At 35.3% G+C, this 21,975-nt stretch overlaps 1 protein-coding gene across 2 annotated transcripts in view; it reads left to right on the forward strand.

Moving 5' to 3' along the window:
* Positions 1-21,975, forward strand: part of ALMS1 (ALMS1 centrosome and basal body associated protein) — a 113,404-nt gene that overhangs the window by 6,581 nt on the left and 84,848 nt on the right. Inside the window, exons 2-8 of one of the 2 annotated variants that reach the window (XM_081156973.1) lie at positions 2,921-3,046; positions 11,838-12,033; positions 16,156-16,273; positions 17,468-17,478; positions 19,374-19,496; positions 19,752-19,867; positions 19,964-20,098. In XM_081156973.1, the coding sequence (XP_081013099.1) occupies positions 2,921-3,046; positions 11,838-12,033; positions 16,156-16,273; positions 17,468-17,478; positions 19,374-19,496; positions 19,752-19,867; positions 19,964-20,098 (825 nt within the window). The remainder of the gene's footprint in view (positions 1-2,920; positions 3,047-11,837; positions 12,034-16,155; positions 16,274-17,467; positions 17,479-19,373; positions 19,497-19,751; positions 19,868-19,963; positions 20,099-21,975) is intronic. The other variant, XM_081156974.1, reaches the window with a different exon arrangement.

Here is a 21,975-nt window from a genome sequence, read left to right on the forward strand (position 1 = left end):
TTTTACTTTTGCACTCTTTTTTGGAGGGCTTAAAGAAAACTAGCCATGCCAAAACATTGGCTGTATTGTTATATATTTAGGAACTTTACATTGCCAAAATTAGTTCACAAAACAGCTTTCTTTGTTTTTTATTCTTTCTCTCTTACGAATTGCCATTAAGCAATGTGTGTATGCTCCATGGTGCTCTATAGTTTGAGAAAAACCTCTTGGAAGACTTGATATCTTAGGAATCTCTCTTCTTTTTCTTTATTTATTGAATAGGTTTTCAATTAAACTGGTCTTTCTATGACCAAAACCACCTTGTTGTAAGTGCTCTATAAAAATGTTAGTATAGTAGCAGTGTTTTAACTCAGGAAAAATATCTAATGACAGGTTTCCTTCAGAGGCACTTTCACATTTGTCGTTAATATTTTATTAGCATTCATCTTTTTGACTCAGTGATACTGGAGGAATGAAAGGGCCAGACTTCCCAGACATGAGTGGGAGTGAGGCTCTTGGGGTCCCACTGAAAGAAGCATTTTCAGAAGCCCCCATGGAAGGATGGTATGTGGAAGTAGGCTTTATTTGCATGGAGTTACATTTTTTGGGTTCCAAAGTCCCCTGCTCCTTAAGTCAGTCCTGGAAAAGGTGCAGCTGGGAGTTTAGCAAAGTGAGAAACAGGGCCAGTGTCCAGAGCTTCCATTCCATGTTTGTAGTCGGGTGTTCAGCATTCAGACTAAATCCTCCTTTAGTCCACATGTGGAGCCCAACATGGCCGTGGGCTCTGTGCACACGGGAGCACAACCCCCTGCAGCTGGAGTCCCATAAGGGCCTGGTGCCCTGGAGCCAAGACAGTGGCTCCTTTGTCTAGAAGTTTATATATTTAGATTTTGTACTCTTGCAGTGACCACGCCTATCCTGTCCAATTACCTGTTTCCAGGTGTGATTGATGGGCAAGCATTTTCCCACATTACTCAGACCTTAGTGGGCATGTGTCTAAACTGCCTTTGTCTAGTCCCTTCCCCCTTAATCAGCAGGAATAGACTTGGAGAATATTAAATGCAGCCTTTTGTCAAAGCTGTGTAAATGACATCCCTATATTTAGTTTTCCCTTTTTTCCTTTCCTGTTAAATAATAACCAAGTTATCACAACAGTAGCTGCTTTAGAGCAGCTTCCTTTTTTTATGGACATTGTGTCTTCTTTATCTCTTTGAGAATCTGTGATATTCTTATTTTAAAAATCTTTTTAAAAAATGTTTTAATTCATTTTTATTGTTGAAAGTATTACAAATGTCCCCTTTCCCCCCCATTAATCCCCTCTACCCTGTACTCCACCTGCTCCAGGCCTTCACCACACCATTGTCTGTGTCCAGGGGCTATGCATATATGCATATAAGTTCTTAGGTTAATCTCTCCCCATCTCCCCACCCCTGCCTTTGCTTGAGATTCATCAGTCTGTTCCATGCTTCTATGTCTCTGGATATATTTTGTTCATTGGTTTATTTTGTTCATTAGATTCCACATATGAGTAAGATCATGTGATATTTGTCTTTCTCTGACTGGCTTATTTCACTTAGCGTAATACTCTCCAGGTCCCACTGTGCTCTCCCAAAGGGTAAGGGATCCTGCATAGTATTCCATGGTGTAAATGTTGGAGAAGATGCTTGATATCATTTCAATCTTCTTCTTTTTTTTAATATATGTGTGTGTGTGTGTGTGTGTGTGTGTGTGTGTGTGTATATATATTTACTGATTTCAGAGAGAGAAAGGGAGAGATGGAAACATCAATAATGAGTCATTGATTGGCTGCCTCCTGCACGCCCCCTACTGGGGATCAAGCCTGCAACTTGTAGAGACTTGCTTTGTGTTCTAACAGGTGGTCTGTCTTTGAGAATGTCCCATGTGCACTTGAGGAGAATGTATATTCTGTAGCTTTGGGGTGAAATGTTTTATAAATGTCAATTAAATCCATCTGATTTAATGTGTCATTTACAGTTACTGTTTCCTTGTTGATTTTTTTGTCTGGAAGATCTATTCAGTAAATAAAAATGTCTTTTGAAAGTATAGTTTGTAATCTCATTTTTAGCAGGGGTGTTATTTTGTTTTGTTTTTTGGCACACCCATCTCTACCTGGTGTGTTGTGGTTGTCTCTGCCTTGCCCCTTATATCTGCTTCTTTAGGAGGAAGTCTAATATTGGCAGCTTTGTGTTTTTGTACTTCAGGGATATTGGGTAAAATCTTAACAGCCAGCCCCTGAACCAGTGAGTGACTTGACCTCATTCATTTTTGTTCGATTGCCTCTGATCTTTTTCTTTAAAAATATATTTTTATTGATTTCAGAGAGAGGAAAAGATAGAAACATGAATGATGAGAGAGAATCTGCTTGCTCCCTGCTGGGGATTGAGCCCAAAACCCCAATACATGCACTGTCCCAGGAATTGAACTTTGATCTCCTGGATCATAGGTCAGTGCTCAACCACAGAGCCATGCTGCCTGGTGCCTGTGATCTTTTTCATTTGCATTGTTTTAGCCTTAGGCAGCAGTCACTGCTTTTATTGCTGTCTTCTACAAGTGGGAGAGCCCTGTTTCAAGCCAATTTCACAAGTGAACCTGTCTTTTATTTTAGTCATTATTAGAGCTAATTTCTTAGGTGTCTCAAACATTAAGATTTTAAACATATAATTTGCTTGTTTCTGCTTCCTTCTTTTACCTCTGAGGTTATAGGAAGTTAAGGAACTGCTATGGTTTATTGGAAAGCATGTTGAGTCCTAACAGGACAACCATAAATTCATGCTTCCTTATTTTTAAGTGAAGATAATAATTTGAATAGTGATTGTGATGTTGAAATGTTATATATATGAAAATGTTTTATAAATTGAGAAATATAATCTAAGTGTTAGATTTTGTTACTACTCTATTTAAATCTGCTTTTGATTTTCAGGTTGTTCCATTGACCAGTCATGTATGGCAACAGTCATCATATCAAGACAATAGTAGTACACAGATTTCTGATTTTAATGTGGTCTCTTTGGAAAAAACAGCTCAGTGGGGTTCTGGGGATGATCAGGTATGTCTTATGTAACTGGCAAACTTTCTTTTGGTAAGCAGCATGAGAAATTCTTAGCTGTGAAGAATGGAAAGAGGTGAATTACTTTAATAGTCCATTTCTCTAAGATATCTTTGGCAACCTTAATTATATAGAACAGGACTTCTTTTTTTTTGGTCTCAGGACTCCTTTACATTCTTCAAAAGTATTTTAAAAAGCTTTGTTTATATGGGTTATCTATATTGATATTTAGCTTACTAAAAATTAAAACACTTAAAAATATTTATTTTAAAATACCAAACCCATTATATATTAACATAAATAATGTATTTTAAAGTGAAAAATGACTATTTTCCCAAACAAACAAAATTAGTTGGAAGAGTGACATTGTTTTACGTTTTTACATATTTCTTTAATGTCAGACTTAATAGGAAACAGATGGTCTATTAGAAAAATAGAACCAGTGGGAGACATATATATACTATATATATGGAAAGAAAGGAAGGAAGGGAGGGAGGGAGGGAGGGAGGAAGGAAGGTATATATATATATATATATATATATATATATATATATATGCTCATGTAATCATGGAGGCTGAGAACTCCCAATATCTGTGACTTGGTGACTCAGGAGAGCTGATAGTATAGTTACAGTCTGAGTCTAAAGGCCTGAGGACCAGGCCAGCTGATATTTTATGTTCATTCTGAGTCCAAGTCCAAAGGCAGAGGGAGCCAATGTCCCAGCTCAAAGACCATTAGTTAGAGAGAAGGAATTCTCTGTTACTCAGCTTTTTGTTCTATTCAGGCCTTTAATGGATTGGATGAGGCCTGCCCACATTGTAAATGGCAGTCTGCTTTACTCAGTCTGTGGATCAAATGTTAATCTCATCCAGACACACACTCACAGACACGCCCACTATAATGTTTAGCCAGATATCTGGGCACCCTATGGTCCAGTCAAGTTGACACATAAAATTAACCATCACAACTAGATTCTCCTATCTGCTTCTGCATTTGTCCTTTGGGATATATTGTTTTGGTTGAAGCATGTAAAGAAAATCTGGCCATACATAGAAATGTACTTAGAAAAAGCAGGCTCACAAATGTAGTTAGAAAAGGGGATCCCCAGGGAACCTCAGATCACACTTTGAGAACCACTGCTTTAGAACATAATCATAAACTTAGTAGAAATGGAAAAATTATGAGCAGATAGGAAAAAAGCTCATATATATTTGTTGGAGGAAAAATAAGGCCTTACTTATAATGGTTAAATATTTAAGGGTGATTATCTGCACGCCCCCCACTGGGGATTGAACTCACAACCGGTAATCCAACAGCAACCTTTCGATGCATGGGACAATACCCAACCAACTGAGCCACATGAGCCAGGGCTAGATCTTTAATTTCTTCATGAGTGTTTTGTTGTCTTTAGTGTACCAAACTTAATACACATTTTGTTAGATTTACCGGTATTTTTTAAAATTTCAATTTTTTGCTCTGGCTGGGTGGCTCAGTTGGTTTAAACGTTGTTCTGTACACCAAAAGGTTGCAGGTTTGATTCCTGGTCATGGCCTATATCTAGGTTGAGAGTTCAGTCTCCAGTTGGGGCACCTGTGGGAAGCAACTATTGATGTTTCTCTCACATTGATGTTTCTCTCTTTCTCTTTCCCTTCCTCTCTCTCCAAAAGTCAATAAAAATTGAGTGAGAATTTTAAAAAATTTCAATTTCCTCGTGTTCATTACAAGCATATACAAATATAATTGACTTTATGTTGACCTTGTATCCTGTGACCGTGGTAATCTCATTTACTAGTTCTAGTAGTAACTTTTTTTGTAGATTCTTTAGGACTTTCTTTGTAGACAATCATATCACCTGTATTTTTTCCCTTTTAATATACAGATTGCTGTTGAAAAACGGGTTTGAACTGTGTTGGTTCACTTATACATGGAATTTTTTCATAAATACCTGTACCATTTTTGATCCATGTTTGGGACTTCGTGGGTGCGGAGGGCTAACTGTATGCATTGGTCTATGCCATTTTACTTAGGGACTTGACCATCTGTGGACTTTGGTATCTACGGGGATCCATGAGCCAGTCCTCTGTGGGTACTGAGGTTAGTTAAGTTTTGCGGGAGCCATGGCAGATTTTCAACTGCACAGGGGGGTTGGTGCCCCTAATCCCCAGATGTTGTTCAAGGGTCTACTGTATATGCCCTGTATCACTGGCTAGGATCTAGTTGTTGTTCTACTTGATCTACTTTGTGGTTTGTCTGTTTTAAGTCTTCACTCGAGGATATTTTTTCCATTGCTTTTCAGAGAGAGTGGAAGGAGGGGAGAGAGAGACAGACAGACAGACATCAATTGGTTGCCTCTTGCACTCGCCCTGACTGGGGTTGGGGATCGAGCCTGCAACCAAGGTATGTGCCCTAGACCGGAATTGAACCCTTCAGTCCGAGGACCCACGCTCTAACCGTTGAGCCAAACCGCTAGGGCTCTACTTTGTGTTCTGATGTCAAGTCTGTGAGAGCAACTGTTACCAACAACGTTTATGTAGCTGAATAGAGTGAACAATATTCTGTCTTTATCTTAGGTGCATGCAATAAATAGCATTTGATGCTGTTAACCATTGCATAAATTCTTAAAAATAATTTCTTGGCTTCTGCTTTTCTTTCTGCTCCTCTGGCTATTTATTCTCTTTCAGTTTTCTTTGCTGCTTTGTCTTCCCCTTTAAACCTATGCTTTCTTCATCAGTGCGCTGCCTGCTTGGATTCAGATGAGGAGAAGATTCAACTAGAACTGAGCTTTTGCCAGACAAATAGTTGGAGAAAAGGGCAAGAAAGTTAAAAATGTTTGCAAAATAGTAATTATAAGGATGACTATGATCTCTCAGAGTGGTAAAGAGGGAAATACAAGTAAGAAAGGAATTATAAAAAGTGTAAATGTAGGGTAGTTGTCTTCATGAGGTTAAAGAATTATTGCAGTTGAGGATCTAGAGTAGAGTAAGTGATCTGTGGAGGACACAGGATGAACAGGAGAACAAATAGATACCTTTCTTATCAGTAGTGAGTAATAAACTGGGACCAGGCTCAAACCATGGTAGAGATGTTGTTGTAGTGAGAGTCACAATATGACTGGAACTCCCCTGCTTGAAATCCCTTTAGAATGGAGTGCTTTCAAATGAAAAAAAATTAAAATAATCATTCTCAGATTTCTTTTATTTTCAAGTATTAAAAATGTAAAAAACATGTTTCTAATAGCAAGTTGATGTTATAGATTTGACTAACTTATCCAGCATAGAAGGGACTGAGATATTTTGGAATGTCAAAAGTTTATTGTTCCATAATCCCGCCATAGATGAGTAATGTTAATATTTTAGAATATTTCTCTCCAGTCTTTTCTCGGTATAACTGATATTAGGTAGTGGATAGTTGTTTATCTTTTTTTAAAAACTTACTGAAAGAGCATTTGGTTAGTGTATTTTAAGTACTGAAAATAGCTCTTCAATGACAAGTCTTGTGAAAATGTTTGTGAAAATTTTTCTAATTGTAATACATCTTATTTTTATGGATTCTAAGTCATTTGGGAATGAAAAAAAAAATCTATATTCTCTCTTTTTTTTTAATCCTTACTGGAGGGTATGCTTTTGGTTTTTATACTGATTTTGGGGGGAGGGGAGAGATTGGTTGCCTTCTGCATGTGCCCAACTGGGGATCAAACCTGCAACCTTGGTATGTGCCTTGACTGGGAATTGAATCCGCAACCCTTTGGTGTATGGGACGACACTCCAACCAACTGAGCCACACCAGCCAGGGCTATGTTCTCTTTAAAAACATTTGTGTTGGTCAAGGAAGAAGACTCCAGTAATAGACTATAAAATAATGAGAATCAGTACATTATATATCTAAGTATGTAGGTTATACCAATGTAATGTCACCTTCCCATCTTTTTATTTAAATAAATAATGTAAAATCAAATGAGTTCATTATTTAACCAAAATTTTTAGATAAAGAAAAACTACAAGTAGAGGAAGAATGGTAAAGAGAAGAACAAATAACTAAGAAAATATAATAAAATTGTTAAATTCAAGATAGGAAAAAAAGGATATATTTCTAGTAAATCCAGTCAAGACAAAAACACTTAATGAGATAGACTTCATACAAATCTATTAAAGTTTATAGAGGTAGACTAGTACTGCTGGGGGAGAAATGGGGAAAGTAGTATTAGTACTAGCCATCAGAAAGGTTTCTGGACCAAATGGATTCACTGATGAAATCCTTTATATTTTTAAGGAAAATTCAGTTTCCTTGTATAATATAAATGGAACAAAGTTATGGAACAAGGTTAGAAAACAAATCAAAACATTCTAAAATACTGATTGATTAATTATAGTCTTGTTATAACACTCTATGTATGGGTAAAAATGTTAAAGACTGTGCTAGCAAATATGATTAAGATTCTGTTCCACTACTACCAAGTAACAACTGTGGAGATGTTGCAATATAAAAAAGCTTACTGCTGTACTTTACCAGATTTAATTGAAAAAAAGAAATGAAAGATGTTAAAACTGATACCACAGAAATACAAAGGATTATAAGAATCTGCTATAAACAATTATATGCTAACAGATTGGATAACCTAGATATTTTTCTAGAAACATAAAACCTACCAAGACTGAATGAAGATGAAATAGAAAACCTGCACAGATCAATTACTAGTTAAGAGAGTGAGTCAGTAATCAAAACCTTCTAACAAACAGAAGTCCACAACCAGATGGCTTCACTGGTGAATTCTACCAAACCTTCTCAATGCCAATTCTCAAACTCTTACAAAAAATAGAAGAGGAGGGAACTCTTCCAAACTAATTTTACGAGGCCAGCAGTACCTTGATACCAAAACCAGACAAGGATGCCACAAGAAGAGAAAATTATAGGCAATATCCCTGATAAAAAGAGATGCAAAAATCCTCAACAAAATATTGGCAAAACGAATTAAACAATACATCAAAAGGATCATACACCATGATCAAGTGGGATGTATTCCAGGAATGAAAGGCTGTTTCAGCATTCACAGGTCAGTCAGTGTGATATATCACATTAACAAAATGAAGGATAAAAATTATGTGATCAGTAAATGCAGAAAAAGCGTTTGACAATATTCAGCATCCATTTATGATAAAAACTCAGAACAAAGTGGGTATAGAGGGAATGTACCTCAGTGGAATAAAGCGCCAAATCATATATCTGAAATATATGACAAGTCCACAGCTAACATCATGCTCAATGGTGAAAAGTTGAAAGTTTTTCCTCCAAGATCAGGGGTGCCAGCTGACAAGGTGCCCACTCTGGCCACTTTTTTCAACATAGTTGGAAATCCTAGCCAGGAAAATCAGTTGCATTTCTCTATACTAATAATGTACTATCAGAAAAAGAATTAAGAATAGAATCCCATTTACAATTTTATAAAAAAGAATAAAACACCTAGGAATAAATTTAATCAAGGAGGTGAAAGCTCTGTACACTGAAAACTCTTAAGACATTATTGAAAAAAGTTGAAGATACAAAGAAACGGAAAAATATTCTGTGTTTATGGATTGGAAGACTTAATATTGTTAAAATGTTCATACTACCAAAAGTAATCTACAGATTGACTGTAATCCCTATCAAAATTTCCAATGGCATGTTTTTCATAGAAATGAACAAAAAAAATCCCCAGATTTGTGTGGAACCACAAAAGACCCCATATAGCAAAAGCAAGCTTGAGAAAGAACAAAGCTGGAGGCATCACACTCCCTAATTTCAAACTATTACAAGTCTCTGCCAGTATGGTATTGGCATAAAAACAGACCCCTAGGTTAATGCAACAGAATAGAGATCCCAGAAATAAACCCATGCATGTATATGGTCAGTTGATTTCAACAAAGGAACTAAGACTATGTAATGGGGAAAGGACAATCTCTTTAATAAACAGTGTTGGGAAAATTGGACCCCTATCTTACACCCTACACAAAAATTAACTCAAAAAGGGTTAAAGACTTGAATGTAGTATCTGAAACCACAACTCCTAGAAGAAAACATAGGCAGTAAGCTCTTCAACATAGGCCTTGGCTATGAATTTTTTAGTCTGATGCCAAAAGCAAGAGCAACAAAAGCAAAGATAAACAAGTGGAACTACATGAATCTAAAAGCTTCTATATAGCAGTGAAAACCATCAACAAAATGAAAAGGCAACCCACTGACTTGGAGAAAATATTTGCAAATCATATATTCGAAAATGGGTTAATATCCAAAATATAAGTAACTTATACAACTCAATAGCAAAATCCAAACAATTAAAAAATGGGCAGAAGATCTGAATAGATATTTTTCCAAAGAAGACATGCAAGTGGCCAACAGGTACATGAAAAGGTACTCAACATCATTAATTATCAGGGAAGTACAAATTAAAACCATGAGATAGAATCTCACAGCTGTTAGAATGCTGTTATCAAAAAGAAAAGAAGTGTTGGTAAGGATGTGGAGAAAAGGAAACCCTTGTGCACTGTTGGTGGGAGTGTAAATCTGTACAGTTACTATGCGAAACAGTGTGGAGGTACTTAAAAAAAAATTAAAGTAGAACTACCATATAGTCTATCAACTCCTCTTCTGGGTATTTATCCATAGAAAATAAAAACACTAACTCAAAAAAATATATGCACCCCTTGTTCACTTCAGTTATTATTTCCAATAGTCAAGGTATGGAAATATCCTAAGTGTCTATGGATGGATGAGTAGGTAAGGAAAATGTGGTATATACATACAATGGAATGTTATTTAGCTGTAAAAAGAATGAAATCTTGCCATTAGAGGCAACATGGATGGATTTGAGGGCATTATGCTAAGTGAAATAAATGGGACGGGGAAAGACAAATACTTTATGATCTCTTATATGTGGAATCTACAACAACAAAAAACTAAGCCTTAGATACAGAGAACAGGTTGGTGATTCCAGGGTGGGTGGGGTTGGGGGTGGGAGAAATGGGTGAACTTTTTTTTTTTTCCAGTTTAAGTTACATTAAAAAAAAATTAAATACTGATTAATCTTTTTTTTGGTCCTTTTTTTGGTTAATCCTCACCTGAGGATATTTTTTCCATTGATTTCTTTTTTTAGAGAGAGTGGAAGGGTGGGACGGAGGGGGGGAGGAGGAGGAGGAGGAGGAGGAGAGAGAAACCGATTTGTTGCCTCCCACACACTCCCAGCCCGGGCTGGGGATCAAATCTGCAACCTGCCCTTGACTGGATATCCAACATGAGACCCTTCGGTGCATGGGCTAGCGCTCTAACCACTGGGCAACTCCAGCCAGGGCATAAATGCAGATTAATGTTAGTATAACTATATATATATATATATATATATATATATATATGTTAAAGACTGCTAGTGAATAGGGTTAAAAGTTTGATCTACCACTACCAAATAAGAAATGTGATGTTGTAGTATAAATTAATTTATTGTAATAGTGTCAACAATTAAAAAAATAAAATAAATACCTAGATTAAAAATTTAAAAAGAAGAAATGTATTGCTATTCTTTATCAGATTTAATTGGGGGTAAAAGATGCTATAATGTAGTTTGATCAGATTCAGTGCTCATTCCTAATCAAATTACAATATGAAATAAAAGAATACTTTCATAGTATGATAGAATATTCTTATTAACCAATACCAAATTTAGAAGAAAAATGCCTTGTAAAACTGGTTATCATTAGTATTTAATTCAACTTTAATTCAACATTACTATTTAGTATGTGGTCTGTGGATTGGTGCCAGTCCATGAATTTCTTATTATTGGTTTCTCCAGAGATTAGTATAAGAATTGAGATGAAGTGTTTAGAAACTTTTATAGCATTTCGACAGAGTGATTTTATGTTTTTTAGAACTAGAAATTTTGTATTTTGGGCTTATATATCATTTAAATTTCATTTTTCTAGTTATTTTTATTAGTTTTTATTAGTTTATGTATTATTTTTATTTACTTAGTACTTATTAATTTTTATTAGTATTTTAATAAGATATCTTGCTATGATGAATTAGGAATAGGAAAAACTGATCTTTCCCGTAGATATTTTTAGAAGCATTGCTGAATCATGATTTGAAAGAGACAAATGTATCATTATTCATGGATGATATGATAAAGTTATCGACAGGAGCAAAGAGTCCACTAGATACTGGTATAGTTAATAAGAATTCAGTAAAGTGGTCACATGTAGAGAACATTGAAGTTTTAGGTTTGGAATTCTTTTTTCAGTTTTATTATAATTAAATTGTAAGATTTCATCATGTAGAACCAAACTTGTTGTTGGTTTTTAAAGTATGTTTTTTTATTGATTTTAGAGAGAGGAAGGGAGAGGGAGAGAGAGATAGAAACATCAATGATGAGAGAGAGTCATTGATTGGCTGCCTCCTATATGTCCCCTGACTGGGAATTAAGCCTGGAACCCGGGCATGTGCCCTGACCAGGAATTGAACGGTGATCTCATGGATCATAGGTCGATGATCAACCACTGAGCCATGCCAGCTGGGCCCAGATTTATTGTTTTAATGATGAGAACTAACTGTTCAAGAATCACTGACAGATTCAAATTGTTAAGAGATGGATATAAGGGGAAGAAGGTCTAAAATATAGTTGATATTGGAAAAAACAGAAAGCTTTACTTTTTATAAACTTTGATGAGATTTTATCAAATAGGAAGTGGATATTTTAATCTGAATGTTAATATGTATGTTAATTCAGTTAATAACTTAGTATGTTTTCCTTCAAAATTATTATTTTAGAGAACAGAATCTTGGCATTTTCTTCCTCAAGAAATCGACTCTTCCCACACCTCGGATACAACCCAGACCAGGTTTAATGTGAGAGAGGAAGGGACAGAAGTTACAGACTTCCCCTCTGTGGAGGAAGGTATATTGACCCAATCAGAAAATCAAGTAAAGGAACACAACAGAGATCTCTTTTGTTCTCCATTGATAGGTAATACCTCTTTTTTTACCCCCTTTAAACTAGTATTAATACCTAACATTTATAAAATACTTTTGGGGGAGTGCAAGTCCTGCATTTAAATCCTTTCTTGAGTTGAGGAGCTCTGTAAAGATGTACTCAAAGATATTAGTTTATTCCTGGTTTTCTGCACAGACCAGCTTGTGTAGTTATGCTAATGTGAGTTGCTCCTCATTTTATCATACTCTTTGCTCACGGAAGGCAGAAAGTTGGTAACTTCCTCTCTAGTAGGTGCACCTCCTCAGTCCTGAATTTGTGATAGTTTTTCTTGGGGTAAGCCATATATTATCCTTTGACTACTCGACAATGTTGACTCCATAATCCTTAAAATAGAAACAAAAAACAAATGTTCATGCTTACCTCATTAGATTCTTAAAATTGGTTACCACATATGTTGTTATTCTCAGTTTTCAGAAACAAAAATTTAGATAAAGAAGTTAAATGATTTGTTTAAGGTAGCTCTTACTGCTTTGCTGCATATGGAACTGATTTATTAGCTCTTTACAAAAGGTATACTTTAAGTATCTCTCAAATCATCGAAGTAGGAGGTAGAGTAAATTGTACTGTTACTACTTTGGATCATTGCAGATATATAAGAATGCTAAACAAATATGGTAATTTAAATTTTTCCATGCCTAAATCATAATTCAGACAAATATTACTTCATTCTTCCTTTCTTCAGATTTTGTTTTCAGAAATTGAAAAAAAATACAACCACCACATTTTAGAATTAGCTTTTGTCAGAGAAATGGGTTCAATCAGGAAGTTGTCAGAGTTTTTTAGAGGAGCTTGAATAGGAGTTAGTTTAAGTTCTTTTTAAGCATAAACTAATGCTATCCAAATAAAAATACTAGTGCAAATGAATTCTGTAATGTGGATCGTCAAAGTCAACTTCAATTTTGGTTTTATTAATTTTTAAATTTATTTAAAATTTATTAATTTTAAGAAAGATGTTGACAACATAAGTGCTCCTTTATGGGAGGAGATGACTATGATAGTGGATGAAAGAGAAGGCTTTGCTATGATCAGGTATTTGAAGGGCTGTCATGCTAAAGTGGAAGCAACATTTTCATTCATTTATTTAACAAATAGCTAAGTGTCTATTGTGTGTTTGATGCTAGGAATATATAGATAAAAGCTATCTCTTTGGGAAGACAATCCAGTAAACAGAAAATAACAGTATCGTGTATGATGAGTACTTGAATGGTCTACAGCAAGAGTGTGCAAACTACAGGCCAAGGCCTGATTTTTTACGAGCTAAGTGGTTTTTGCATTTTCAAAATGATTGTAAAAACAACAAAAAAAGTATATGCAACAGAAACTATATGAGCAACAAAGCCTAAAATATTTACTTCCTGGCCTTTTATAAAAGTATTTGCTAACTCCTAGTCTAGAGGTTAAAATGAGAATACATAAGGCTGTTGTAAACTTGATATAAGAAAGAACTTTCTACTAGAGCCATTCAATAATGGAAAGGCTATATAACAACGAAAAAAAGGAGCTTAGCCCTGGCCTGTGTGGCTCAGTTGGTTGGACGTTGTCCCCTGCACTGAAAGGTTGCTGGTTCAATTTCTGGTCAGGGCACATGCCTGGGTTTCTGGCTCGATGCCCAGGTGTGGTCTCAGTCTTCAGTAAGGGGTGTTCAGTAAGGGGGGTTCAGGAGGTAACTGATTAATGTTTCGCTCTCACTTGTATGTTTCTCTCTGTCCCCCTCTCCTTCTCCCTTCATCTCTCTCTTTTCCTCTCTAAGAAAAGATTAATAAATTTTTTTTTTTAAAATGAGCTTATGTCACAGCAAAATGTCAAGCAAAATTCTCTAATGAAATAATTTCAGCTTTTGGTAGGAAACTGTGTGTCTGGCTTCTAAAATTTTTGCTAACATAAAGTTTTATAACTCTAGCTTCTCATTTACTATAGAAAAAGTAGAACATATTTAATTATTAGAGCAGATCCCTGGATGTGATGGCAGAGGAAATTTTATCGTTGCTATTTTGTTATGCATGAATACTATAGTCATTGTGGGGTATATTAGTCTCGCTAATGGCAAATGTCATAATGAAAACCGGTGCTGTAACAGTTAGATATGTCAAAAAAGAGTGATCCAAGCTATCAACAGTGTCCAAATGTAAGGAAATGTGGAGTCTTTGTTAAAAAACCTTAGGATTCTTAGAGGTGTCTCGGACTTATGAAGCTTATGAAATTAAGGTTATGAAGGTTTAAGACTGAGTCTCTAAGCAAAGGCCAAAGAGGAATCATACTAGTTAGTCCTCAGTGGTAAAGGCTTCTCATTTTTAATTAATTAATTCAGTAAGTAAATAATAAGTAATTCTATTTTGAATGCCTGCTAAGCGTAGCAGGTATTTTGCTAGGCATTGAAGATCCAGCTATGAATAAAGCAAACATGGAGTTTTCAATCTAGGTGGGAAGCAGACCAAAGATTAAAACAAGAGTGTGATGGTTATGATAGGGAAGGTGTGCAGTATTACAGGCATTCTGAAATCAAGAAAGTAAACTGTAGCAAGAGTTATGCATATTGGAAGAACCATTTAGTTTTAGCAAAATATCACCCATCCAGTCGAATTAATGTTAAATAGGATGCTGTTAGTTGTATAGATTTGTTTCAGTTAATCTTTACTTTTTTGTTTTGTACTATAAATATTATAAGGAATAAGGACTTTATACTTTGTATATAATCAAGGGCATTCTAATAAGAATTATTTAGGTTTGCATTTAGGAATTCACAATAATTTTTTCCTTTTAAATCAGTAGTTCTCAAACTTTTTGGTCACAGGACTACTTTACGCACTTTAAAGTTACTAAGGACTCTAAAGACCTTTTGTTTAATGTGGGTTATTGGTATTTTTCCCATATTAAAAATTAAAACTCACCAATTTAAAACGATTAACTCATTAAAAATAACTTGATTGCATTTAACATAAATTACAAAGTTTTTTAAGAAAAATAGCTATATTCCAAAACAAAATTATTTAGAAGAGTATCATTGTTTTACTTTAAAAAAAAAAAAAAATCTCTGTAATGGCTGACTTAATAGAAAACAGGTAGTTTCTGATATTTGCTTCTACATTCAGTATCGTACATGTTGCGTCTGGAAAATTCCACTTCTGAGAGAATGAGAGTGAATAAGGCAAATGATAGCTTTTTTTTTTTTTAATCCTTACCTGAGAATATTTTTTTCTATTGCTTTTCAGAGAGAGTGGAAGGGGGTGGAGAGAGAGAGAGGGAGGGAGAGAGAAATATCGATGTTGGAATGACCAGGGCTGGGGATTGAGCATGCAACCGAGGTATGTGCCCTGGCTGGAATCAAACCCAGGACCCCTAGTCTGTGGGCCAACGCTCTAACCACTGAGCCAAAATGACCAGAGTGGCAAATGATATCTTAATATTTTTATTATTATTTTTAATCCTCTCCCGAGGATATGATTGATTTATTAATTTTTTGTGAGAGAGAGGAAGGGAGAGGGAGAAACACTGATGTAAGAGAGAAACATCGATCATTTGCCTCCTGTATGTACCCCACCAGGGATCAAACCCGCAACGTAGGTATGTGCCCTGGTCAGGAATCAAACTCGCAACCTTTTGTTTCATGAAACGACGCTCCAACCAACTGGGGCCTTAATATTATTTTGAATATAATTTTGACCCTAGTCACTTTCTGAGAACATCTTAGGGATGCCCAGGAACCCATGGACAACACTTTGATGGAAAGAAACACCCATAACAGTAAGAGCACTTGCTAAAAAGTTAGTGTTTAGGTTCAGATCTCACTCTGGCACTTAGGCTATTTGATTGTGGACAAATTACTTAATATTTCTTAAGTTTTGTAATCATGTTTCCTCACCTATAAGATGGGCATAATAATACCCATCCTTCAAGGTTGTCATGAGGATTAAGTGAAATATTGTATGTGTAGTGTCTCGACCTTCTCAGGTAGTTGCTGCTGCTATTATATCATCATACTAAAGTTTATAGAAACTTCCAGATGGCGGCATGTTTAGGTTCTTTAAAGTATTATATGAGTGAACCAAACAGTTAATTTTTAGTATTTTCAACATTTTCATATTTGAAACTTTGCAGTCATACAAGACAACTTTGCTTCTCCGGATTTGCCTTTGCTGACATGTTTGACACAAGACCAAGAGTTTGGGCCTGATTCTATATTTCACCAAAGTGAACTAGATTTTACACCTCTAAGGTAAGATGATTTATTTTTTTATTTTCATGTAACTTTTCTACTCTTGCTTTTCTTGTTCTTAGTTGTTACTAATATTAATTACGTTAGCTCAAGTTGAGACTTTAGGGTAGGGGTTAGATAGTTTCAGCTCATACTCTGAAGGTGGCAAGTCCCTAAGTTAAGACATGATGCGTATCAGTTTGACATAGTAACATATGTATGTGTAAAAATGAGCCAGGTTACTGTAGTGTATTTAAAAATAATTTCTAATATGTTCTAGCATTTCAGGCATATTTTAATTTAGAAGGCACACGATTTTTCATTTTATAAATCTCCCCTTTTGCTTCCATCACCCAACCTCATTTTGTAAAAAGCATTTGTTTCATGGTCACTAACTTGTTCTGCACTCTCATTTTGGTCAGCTGATATATTGAATGAGCCTCGTTATCTTTCCTTACGTTACATGTGTGAATGTGAAATAACAAGATTTTTCTAACAGACATGTCCAAATTAACAATTGTTCCAAATTTAATACCCTTTAGAATGGTCATAGTGGAAGACAAGTCTGTAATTCTCCAAAACATTTGAAATTATCCAAGAATATAAGTTTTTCTTTTGTAGAACTTAAAAAAAAAAAGACAAATTAAAAACTAGATGTTTAATGAGTAGAAACCTCTGCCCTTCTGCTGTGTATTACTTTAAAATTACTTTTATGAAAAGTATTTTGTACACAATAGTCAACCAGTGATTAGATTACTGTTGTATTTTGTGTGTGTGGGGAGTAGATCACTTCTTAAGTGGTTTTCAAGAGCATAATAAATGATGAGTAAAATAACTAATGCAGGTTAAGTGAATTTTAAATTATGGTAGGTGGGAATAAGTTAAACATTTTAAATAGTAAAGTTTGATTTTTTATTTAAAGGATTTTTTTTGACAATATGAAATTACTCATATATTTGGTAATGCTGTTTTAGAGGAGCCTGAGAAAATATCAGGGTCACAGGATGGTAGTATACTTTCTGTTTATAAAACATCTGCCTTGTTCAGTCATTAGCCATCTTAAAAGAATTTGAAATTAGAACTTTGCTTTTCAACACATTTTTCAAATAACCTTGATATCAGTGACGTATCAGTTTTGTATTTTTTTATGTTGGTATTTAAAAAAATAAATGTTTTAAATGTGTAACCTTTTTATTTTTAACTGTATATTTTCAGGGGGATTCCTGGTAAGTCCGAAGACACTGAAGGATTTTCTCGACTGGCGGAAGTTAGTGAAGCTTTGTTCCAGGCATCCTCAGAAGTAGCTTCAGACTTAGTTAATAGTCGCTTTAGTGTATCTCAGTACACACTTACAGGGAGTACAGCTGTTAAGTCTCAGGGCTCTTTTTTACATCCTGAACAAGGAACCAAAGAAGAGATTGTTTCATCTGATACAGTTGATGAACTGAAAACCCCCAAAGACTCTGATAGTTATGGTGCTCTTTGTTCATATATGTCATGGAAGATACAAGAAGTTACACAGGAGCCAGAAACCAATTTAGCTGATAAAAATCAATTTTCTTTTTCAACTTCATCTGATACAAGTGATGAATATGTAACTCCTAAAAAAAGTGACAGTTTTTTGTTTTTTTGTTTTTTAAATTTTATTATTGTTTAAAACATTACAGATGAGAAAGTGACAGTTTTGATGCTTCTTGTTCATATGTGCAGTATTGGAAACAGGAAGCTTTACAACAGTCAAAAAAATATTTAACCAGTAAGGACCAAGATTCTTGCTCAAATTCATCTGATACCATTGATAAAAATAAAATTCCTGAGGGAAGTGATAATTTCAGTGCCCCTTTTTCATTTATGCCATGGAGCAAACAGGGAGCTTCACACCATCCAGAAACATGTCTGATCAGTAGTTGCTCCTCATTTGAATAGTAAAATGTCATATTTTTTCTTGCGTTGCTTGTTGGAAAGGATAGGGAAAAGATTCCCTTGATGTGTGATAGTCATTATTTTGAGAGTGTTTATTTAAGGGCTCCAGCTGAGAATGAGGTGAAACAAAACATAGTTTCTTTGGAGTGTTCTGAAGGAAATGAAGAAGATTTGGGGAAAGAATTGTCTCAATGTTTTGAACTAAAGGAGAATAGCAGTACTTTAGTATTTTCAGAGATGTGTCCCAGATCTTCAGAAATAGAGTATATTGAGAATGTTATAGTTCCTGATAATTCTGTAAAAGTTTCAGAAACACATATACTCTCTAGGGGACATGATATCTCTAAGGTAGCGACTTCTGGTGGTCGTCTTCAGACTATTTCATCCAGCTTGGATGAGACATCAGAACAACTTTATTTTCAAGAGGAAAGAAACCAAAAGGCAAGTGCTGCTTTTGGAGGGAAAATGTTTTTTTGTTTTTTTCTTTAAATATATCTTTATTGATTTCAGAGAGAGGAAGGGAGAGGGAGAGAGAGAGATAGAAACATCAGTGATGAGAGAGTCATTGATTGGCTGCAGCCCGCAACCCAAGCATGTGCCCTGACTGGGAATCGAACCCTGATCGCCTGGATCCTAGGTCGACGCTTTTACCACTGAGCCACGCCCGGCCAGGCTGGAGGGAAAATGTTGATGCTACTGCAAATGTAGCCTTTAAGGCAGTTATTGCCTCTATTGAGCCTTCCAAGAAAGAGAGTACAGTAAATGAAATCCAGACTGACATCTGTAAATGTGTAACAAATGACAGCCAAGAAAGTGAACCAAGAAATTCAGATCTTATTAAATTACAATGATGAAAATTCTTTCTTCGATGAACTTAGTCATCCACGCTATCACTCTACTCCTGGGGTATTTGAACCAGCAGCTTCAAAACGATTGTTGCATAAAAAAGATGATGATGTTAGCTCCCTGTACTGGCTTCCTAATGTAAAATCACTCCCCAGTGCTTCTCAGGAAATAGTCTTTAAGCCATTTTCTTTTATTCCAGAGTTTAAATCATCTGCTTCTTTAAGTGAAAAATCTCACAGCCAGGTTATTGGTCTTTGCAAAACACAGTAAGCTTTATTTCAGTGTGATGTAGATAATGAACCATTTCTTCCTATTGTGAAGATAAAGTCTGTTTCTGCTCTTGACCTTGCAGAAAAGGCAGGATCTTCAAGCGTTATTTACCCACTGGAAGGATCAACTTCAGATTCTTTGTTTTTGCAAGATTTAAAGCAGCAAACCTTTGAAGAAGTTGCAGATTCCTCAAACTATATTTTGGGTAAGAATGTAAATTCTAGTCATGTCATTGATGGTCCATTCACAGCTGTAGGAAGCAGCTTTTCAGCAAACTTGGTGGCTTATGATGCAAAGTCACAAGGTGCTTTACCAATGATCAGTGATGCATCATTAATTACAGTTGCCCAGGAGACATTGCTGAAAGCTCATATAGGCCTAGGTGAAATTCCGGGGCTTAAGAGAGCCAAGTCCAGTTTTATGATATATACAATTATGCAAAATGACTCCTATTTTGTAGAGGGCCTGCAGGGGACGGCGGAATCTGACATCTGTAGTCTGGGTGATGATACTGAATGCTGTAGCCTAGATGAAAATGCCATTGTATGCAGTAAAAGAACTACTGAACTACAAGAGGTGAGACATAATAAAATGATAGTTGGGGAAAATATGGTCTTTTCCAGTATTGTTTCAGGAAATGGCATTGTTATTTTACTTTTTACTATTTCCTAGATATGTGACCAAGGTAACTTGACTGGGGAGTACATTGAGCTAGCAGATTTAGAAAATTTGCTTGATGATCTAGAGATCTGTGACTTCTCTCTGCCCTGGCAGTCTGCTTTTCACCTACCATCCAAGGAAAGGCCTGTAAGTTTTTCCATTTGTCATTTCCTGTGGGGCAGGGAAAGAAATATTTTAGTTGAAAAATGGGGATAAAAGTGCCTGTTTATGTCTTCTAATACCAACTTGTGACTTATAATCTGATCTTCATCTGATATGCAGGAATATCATTAATTTGTTAGCGAGTGGCCTAAAAGAAATGTTTGTATTTTGTAGACCATAAGATTTAGTTCTATGGTGTCTTGGAAAAAGCCATCCTTTGGTGCTTCCAGGCCTTTCATCCTAGGCATCTTAATTCATCTAAGTTTTGCTAGCAAGAACCTTTGGGACAGTGTTAAAAAGACTGGACTCACTCATGGAGACATTGATTTGTGCTTTTTCTCTCTCTGGTCTTCAATGTACAAGCCTTGGAATAGGCCCTGGAAATATTCAAGTATTTTTATTTATTTTTAATTTTTAAAAATTAATTTATGATTTTAGAGAGAGTAAGGGAGGGAGAGAGAGATCAATTTGTTGTTCCACTTATTTATGTATTCATTGGTTGATTCTTGTATGTGCCCTGATGGGGGATTGAACCCGCAACCTTGGCATATCAGGATAACGCTCTAACCAACTGTGCTACCTGACAGTGCTCAAGTATTTATTTTTAGATGCTCCTGAAAGATTTGACTTTAGAGGTATCTTGAAAATGATAAGAATCTGTGTTTCCCCAGGAAGGATACTGAGGTACTTAATGTCCAAACTAGTCAGTGTTCCCAAAGGAAACTACCTGTCTCCTTCCCACATGAGCAACATGCTTATGTATTATTACATTCCCTTTTTCTCTATTTATATCATTATTATTGTGTGTGTGTACTAGAAAATTATAACTTTGGGGTGTTATAAAAATTGTTTCAATGTTTCTTTTATACAAGGCTTATTTTCCTGGATTTTTGGATTCCTTGGCTTTAATCTTCCTCTGGTCCTATTGCCCACCTTCTTTTGTCTGAAACTGTCAACTCTAACCTGGGTCCCACTTCCTTATAATATACTCTTATATCCTGCTAGTCATTAGATTCACTTAGATAATATATGTGGTATATTTAATGTTACTTTCCTTTTACTGTTTTTCCAAATATAAGATTGTAGTTATTGGAAAACTATTAGTTTGAGTTGCAACCATATTTATACCCTTAGGTTCAGATAGTTGATAAGAGGAAATGAACAAAGATATTGTGATGTACTTTTTATTTATAATTTGTTGAATTTAAAAAGGATTTTAATATAGAGAACTGTTAGGCTAGTTTTATTTTCTTTATTCTAAAGTAGGCATTGTTTAATTCTAATTTTCAGTCTAATAACAGTGGGTATGAAAGTGATAACTTTGTAATCTGATAAAACTTTAGGAACTTCTGTTTCAGCATTTAACCTTTACTTCACTATCAGTTTTTATTTCCCACTACTTTTGTTTCAAGAACTTTGAGGACTTTTGTTTTTTGGTAACTGATCACAGATACAGGTTTTTGATGCTTTTATTATTCTAAATATTTGTGGATTTCTTGGAAATCTTCCTGTTTTTTCTTCCCTCCTTTTTCCTGTCCACAACACACTTCTTCCTCTTAAAAAAATCCTTGTACCATAGTTCAAATTCTGCAGTGATCATGCTATTATAAGGAGAAAACTGAGTAATATAATAGTTCTAGGCCTCATATCTATAATATTCTATACAGGCAGACTTACAGACCCTCAGAATAATTTGTAGAGCCTTCTTGGAATTGACCAAACAAGAAATGACCTGTATATGAATTCAGGAGGATTGAGAATATAATCTTAAAGAACTGGTATAACTGCCTAGTATTTATTTTCATAAAAGTGAGGTTTGTATTTCAGCAGTTGATGTCAAAAATTAATCCTATTTTCTTTCT

This window comes from Miniopterus schreibersii, assembly GCF_964146895.1.
Source record: "Miniopterus schreibersii genome assembly, chromosome: 13".
NCBI classification, from domain to species: domain Eukaryota; kingdom Metazoa; phylum Chordata; class Mammalia; order Chiroptera; family Miniopteridae; genus Miniopterus; species Miniopterus schreibersii.